Source organism: Echinops telfairi, unplaced genomic scaffold (assembly GCF_000313985.2).
Source record: "Echinops telfairi isolate 266 unplaced genomic scaffold, ASM31398v2 ScPeMD7_1;HRSCAF=3_0, whole genome shotgun sequence".
NCBI lineage: Eukaryota > Metazoa > Chordata > Mammalia > Afrosoricida > Tenrecidae > Echinops > Echinops telfairi.
The window spans coordinates 70,279,305-70,284,823 of NW_022103896.1; the positions used below are offsets into that span (position 1 = coordinate 70,279,305).

A 5,519-nucleotide genomic window follows, 5' to 3' on the forward strand; every position below is an offset into this window, starting at 1 on the left:
AGGAGGTGGTTATGGGCATTTTCTGGTGCTTAGACTCACCTAAGCCCTGCTCTAACCCTGCCCAGGGTAGTCACTGTGAGTGAAGAAACACGCGGTTTCTTTGGCAGAGGTACAGCGTATTTAGTACCTACTTGCTGCTCAGCAGCAGCTCCCTGTGCAGGGTGCCACCCACCACTGTGTGCCCCGGACCCGATCTCAGATCCTACCAACCCCAACCCTAGGGCCTTCACCCCTCCGAGAGGCTAATCTTGTCTCAACCCTGCCTCTGACTCATCTCTTGGGAGAACACATTTGAAAGAAAAATCCAGTCGTGTTGGCAAGGCAACTTGAAACAAACAAGGAGTCCCTGCGGTGTAGCAGAGAGAAGAGAATCACAAACTTTTAAGAATTGAGGGTTGGGCAGCGAAGGTCAGTGTTTTCTTCTCATCTCAAGATGCTTCCGCAGCTCAGCGCAGCAACGTGCCTGCCTAATGCTTGACTGCCCTTGAATGACAGTGGGAATAGTGGTGGCGCCGATGAAGATCTCCCTGTGTTTCCTTTATTCAACAGAGTGACATTGTCTGGCAGGATGCTACTGCTCTTTAGTTCTCTTTCACACGCAGCGGCACTCATTCAAATGTTCTGCATGCTGTGCTGTACTTTACTAGTCATACTAATCACTGGGCATGCTACGTGCCAGACTGTCTAAGCAGGCTCAACAGCAAGGATGGGATTCGAACCACAGCAATCTGGCTCCAGGATCCACACTCATAACCACAGTGTGGTAGGGCCGCTAACATCCAGGTAGGGCCCCTATGTCTGTCTTCATGGAAACTACTGCTGTAGGGAGAGCGGAGTCAACATAGTGAAAGCAATATTGCAGAGACATGTGGTCTGATGACCAGTAGAGCTTAGCGCAAAAGGGTGTTGGCTGCAGGCTGCCACTGACTCCACACAGTCACTGGACACACAGTCATGGTAGCCAGGAGCTCCTGTTGGACATCAAAGGCAGGAGCATTAGCTTTCAAATGCCAGGGGAAAATAACTTGCAACACAGTTAGAAAGGATTGCTTTCAACTCCAGCCAAAATGATGTCTGAGCTGTGCTTTGATTTTGAGCCTGTCCTAACTGGAAAGTGACCGGTGTGAGTAAGTACAGGGATTCCAGCTACCCCCGCCTGCACAGACGCCGAGGCCAGAAACATAATGACTTGAACAGGGACTAACTTGCTTCTTAAAAACCTTCTTGGCAAGTCAAAGATGAATTTTCGGAAACTTCAAGAAGCAGAAAGCAGTTTAAAAACAAAGCACAACACATCATCGGTGGTACGCAAAATCAAGTTTCTGATAAATGTCCAAACGTCAAATTCTTTGGTTTGGTAGTTCTCATTTCTCTCAAGGTCTTTGTGCTCAAATATCATGATGGAAAACTCATTTTAGTTAGCCTTCCTATGACTATCTTTAAAAGTTAAGTTTCCTAAAATCCCTTATGTGATAACAGCAATGGAGAGGGCTTTGCTCGGTGAACCCCAGAAGGTAGATGGCAAGTCTTTTCAGCAGTTGGTTCATTCGACATATAACATATAAAAGAGATTGTTCTAGAGCTGCTCCCTTTCGATCCCAACATGATTCTGCGACTGGGTAAGGTCACATCAGACATTGCATCTGGGTGTTCAGGGAGCCCCCAAGTGTGTATTCCTACCTGTGACATGGTTACCGAGTAAATAATGGCTTCCTTCGTGGATCATGAGATGGTGTGAAGATGCCAGACGGTATCCTTAGACTTGCTCTTTGGTAAGGAATTTAGGGATGGGTGTGCGTGTGGGGGACGGAGACAGTCACTATTGGAGAGGGAATTACATCAGTAATTATCTTTCAGTGGCTAAGGCTGGGTCTAAATGACCTCAGAAACGATGGACTGGTTTCACTTGCCTAGTGGTGGTGACAGGAAACAGATGGGGATGAGCCCAAGTGTTTGTGGTTTCATGGCTCCTGAAGTTCAGTTAAAAACACTTCATCTCAGTGATGGTTTAATGGAGAGGAACTCTGACTCAGCTCTGACCAAGCTTATGTCTTAAATAACCTGCTCTTAAACTCCCCTTTTACGTCTATCTTGGCAGACATTTTCAGGCCAGACGGAAAACGATCTATAAAATTGAGTGCATCATAAAATAAAGGTAAAGTCAATATTGAGTGCTAGGTCCATTTAAAATGTTCCACCTCAGACATCTTTTAATGTGTCTCCCAGGAAACAGGAAGATCAGTCCTGAAGCATGGACCATGTTACCTATCAGTCCCTGTCCTGGTGTAGCCCAGCGTAAGAGCGGGCTCCGTAGCCGATGTCGTGTGTGAGGAGCACGGTCGGTGTGAGGCAGAAAGAGGAAAGAGAGAGGCCAGGAAAAGATGAGATTGATAAATGACAATTTCCTCCAGGTGCCAGCCACCATGACCAACCGCTCTCAAAGGGATGATAGTCGAAGTTTCGGCCTAGGGTAGGAGAAAAATGTGGAACAAAACTCAAAATCCCAGGAAAGGGCAGGACTGGTTGGGTAGAGACTGGTGGGCCCCCAAGACCATGCTCCTTATAGATACTTCTTTCAGGTCTGGAACTCAACTCACTCCCGCGGCTCAGTTTTGGGGGCAAGCGATAGGTTCATGAGGGGGAAAAACAACACCAGTGAGGGACACACCCTATAGACCTGTCAGCCATTTGAGATCAAAACAGCAGCACTTACGGAGGACCAAGCTCAGAAGGCTTAGGGAATAAGGAGGAATGGAAACAAACACCGGGAGGAGGTGGGTTAAGTGGTATCACATGGAGGGGATCTATCGCAATCAGTGAGATGAAACAAAATGTGTTTCAACTGTTTCCTGGAAAACTGATGATCCGCTCCACACGTCTCCACCCCAATGCACAATGAAACGTTTTGGTTTTTCTTTTTAAAGTTAAGTCCACTTCCTTTGTTTTCCTTGGTGGTTTACCTCTTCCCTACTCCCTTTTCTATTTGCTGTTTAACTTCTAAGTGGTATAAAGAGCCGCCCTCTAAAAAGTGGAATCGGAGACAGAGGAGGAGGTAGACAGAAGCCTGAAACAGCAATAACATTTGTACCTCTGGAGGTATTAACATGTAATGGAGCCAAGGAACTCCATTCTTTGATGGGGACTTTTCTCCCAGGTGGATTCATGAACTTGAATGGGCATTGACTCATGGGCGCCTTCAGAATTCCCACAGCTGTCCTATATCATCTGCCACCCAATGGATGCTCCTGACGTCCCTGAGGTCTGGGCTTTTCGTGGAAATTCAGAAAGGTCTCCCACTGCTGAGTGACCAAGTGACCTGTCTTCTGGTTTGTTGTAGAGCAGGGGCTTGCATTGTGTGTTGCTATGGTGTTGAAAGCTATTCTGCCTTTGTTACAAAGGCCAGTGGGGTCCTCCATGATGGTCAGGTTTCGGCAGTTGCCAGATGAAGACAGACCAGGAAGAAAGGCCTAGTGATCTACTTCAGAGAGTTATTGGCTGGAAAGCCTATGGATCACAAGGCAATATTGTCTGAGAGAAGAGTTGGGAGACATCCGTAGTACACAGTCGTACGGCAATAGACTTGAGTCATACCTATGATCGCGAACATGGTAAAGGACCAGGCGATATTTTTTTTGTATCTGAGGTCACCATGACTTGGAACTGACTCAATGGCAATCAACAACAGCCATGCAAGATGACCAGTGAGTAAGGGGTTGGGAGAAGTATATGAGTGTCTGTGTGTTGAGACTGGCACTACTGTCTCGGACATTAGTGGCATCGATGCTATGTGAAGACCTTTTTAAGCATCTAGATCCACATGCTTGTCTCCAACATCCAGAATGTTCTCCTCACTCTTTACCATCTTACACACTCACATCACCAGTGCTTCTTATCAGACTTAAGAAGTTCCTTTTCTTTCCTCTAATTTCTGCTGAAGCATTCTCTTAAAATTCCCTTACTCCATTTGCAATCTCTGGGCAATTATAAAAATCTCCAGCTAGTTTCCATCAAGCTTTCTCATCAAATCAAGGTGCAACCATTACATGGAGGGGAATTTTAAGGGTTCCCAAAGCTCCCCTCCCAGAGCTCCCGGGGTTGTATTACTTCTCCACCCCACCCTTTTACATCATTCCATGCTTCAAAGCATCCACCAACAGAAAGAAGCACGGGAGTGAGTGAATGTTCTGAGAGACATCTTGAGACAGTGAGCTGAATTGAGAGCCCCAAACCAGACCTAAAGGCAGTGACAACATTTGGTGGAGACTGCGGTTAGAAGAGGCATGCACCCCACGTTACGTTCTGTGCAACATGAGCAAGAGCAGCCATTGGTTGAAATGATAGCTGGCTCGTGCAATTACAGGGAAGGAAGTTGCCAAGGAGAATAAAAAAGTGTGAATACCTGTGTGGGTCATAGCTTCCTCCTTCTTTATTTCCTGATAAAGGAAAATACAAGAGTAATTCACATTAGCTTTAGAACCCATGAAAGCATTCAAAATGTTGCTTCCCATGTACAACATCTAAATCCTAGAAAGAAATCCATACAGTGTTCAAATCAGGCAGAGCACTGGTCATGCACGGGTTCAAAATGAGGATCAAAAGTAATTAATGAAAAAGGATGAAGATAAAAACTTTGAGTGCGTCTATGAAAAATGGGCGGGGCTTGAGAAGAGGTGAGCCGATTTCCAGAAGACTATGGCATTCCAAGTAAAAGTTTAATTGTGGCTAATTAAAAAAACGTCATTTTATTGAGGGCTCTTACAGCTTTTATAACATTCCACACAGCAATTGTATCAAGCATATTTTCACATATGTTGCCACCATCGTTGCCAAAACATTTTCTACTTGAGCCCTTGGTTCTACTCCTCTTTTCCCCTCCCTCCCCCACCCTGCCGCCCTCATGAAGCCTTGATCAATTATATGTTGTTGTTGTTCTGTGTCTAAAGGAAAAAAAAAAGAAACTCATAAGCATATCCTCTCGTAGTAGTCTGGATGGTGACGAAGTAGGTGCATTTTTTCGTCATTAAGAGAATTGGATTGGACACACTGGATGGATGGATGTGGTAAGAGTTGTACGAGACCCCAATAAAATGATTTAAAAAAGAGAAAGAGACAATCGGTTAGATTTCACTAAGTAGAATGATTTTGACATCACTCGATGCTCAAAAATAAATAAAATGATTTATTTAAAAAAATCAGATTTACAAAATGCATTAAAAAGGAGGCTGTCCTGTTAAGCCCAGAGCATTCATCACATCTGCAGCTGCAGCTTTCCAGAAGCATGGCTTACTACTAGAACAGACCTGTGAGATGCTAGAAGAAAAGGGTCCTCAAATCTTTTGGCACATTTATATTCATCATCGCACATCTAGAGCTGACCTTGGAGATTACAAAGATGTTTGGGAGCACCAGGAGAATTTTCCCAGGAAGTATTCCAAACTATATTTTTTCTATGCATATGTTTCGAAGGCATAAAACTTGGTAACATTAGGAATTTTACAGGTTATGTAGAACCCCCCCCC

At 44.9% G+C, this 5,519-nt stretch overlaps 1 protein-coding gene across 4 annotated transcripts in view; it reads right to left on the minus strand.

Moving 5' to 3' along the window:
- SULF1 (sulfatase 1) overlaps positions 1-5,519 on the minus strand; it is a 191,879-nt gene that overhangs the window by 4,810 nt on the left and 181,550 nt on the right. For all 4 annotated transcript variants that reach the window (XM_045286492.1, XM_045286497.1, XM_045286507.1 and 1 more), the window contains one exon: positions 4,400-4,433. In XM_045286492.1, the coding sequence (XP_045142427.1) occupies positions 4,400-4,433 (34 nt within the window). The remainder of the gene's footprint in view (positions 1-4,399; positions 4,434-5,519) is intronic.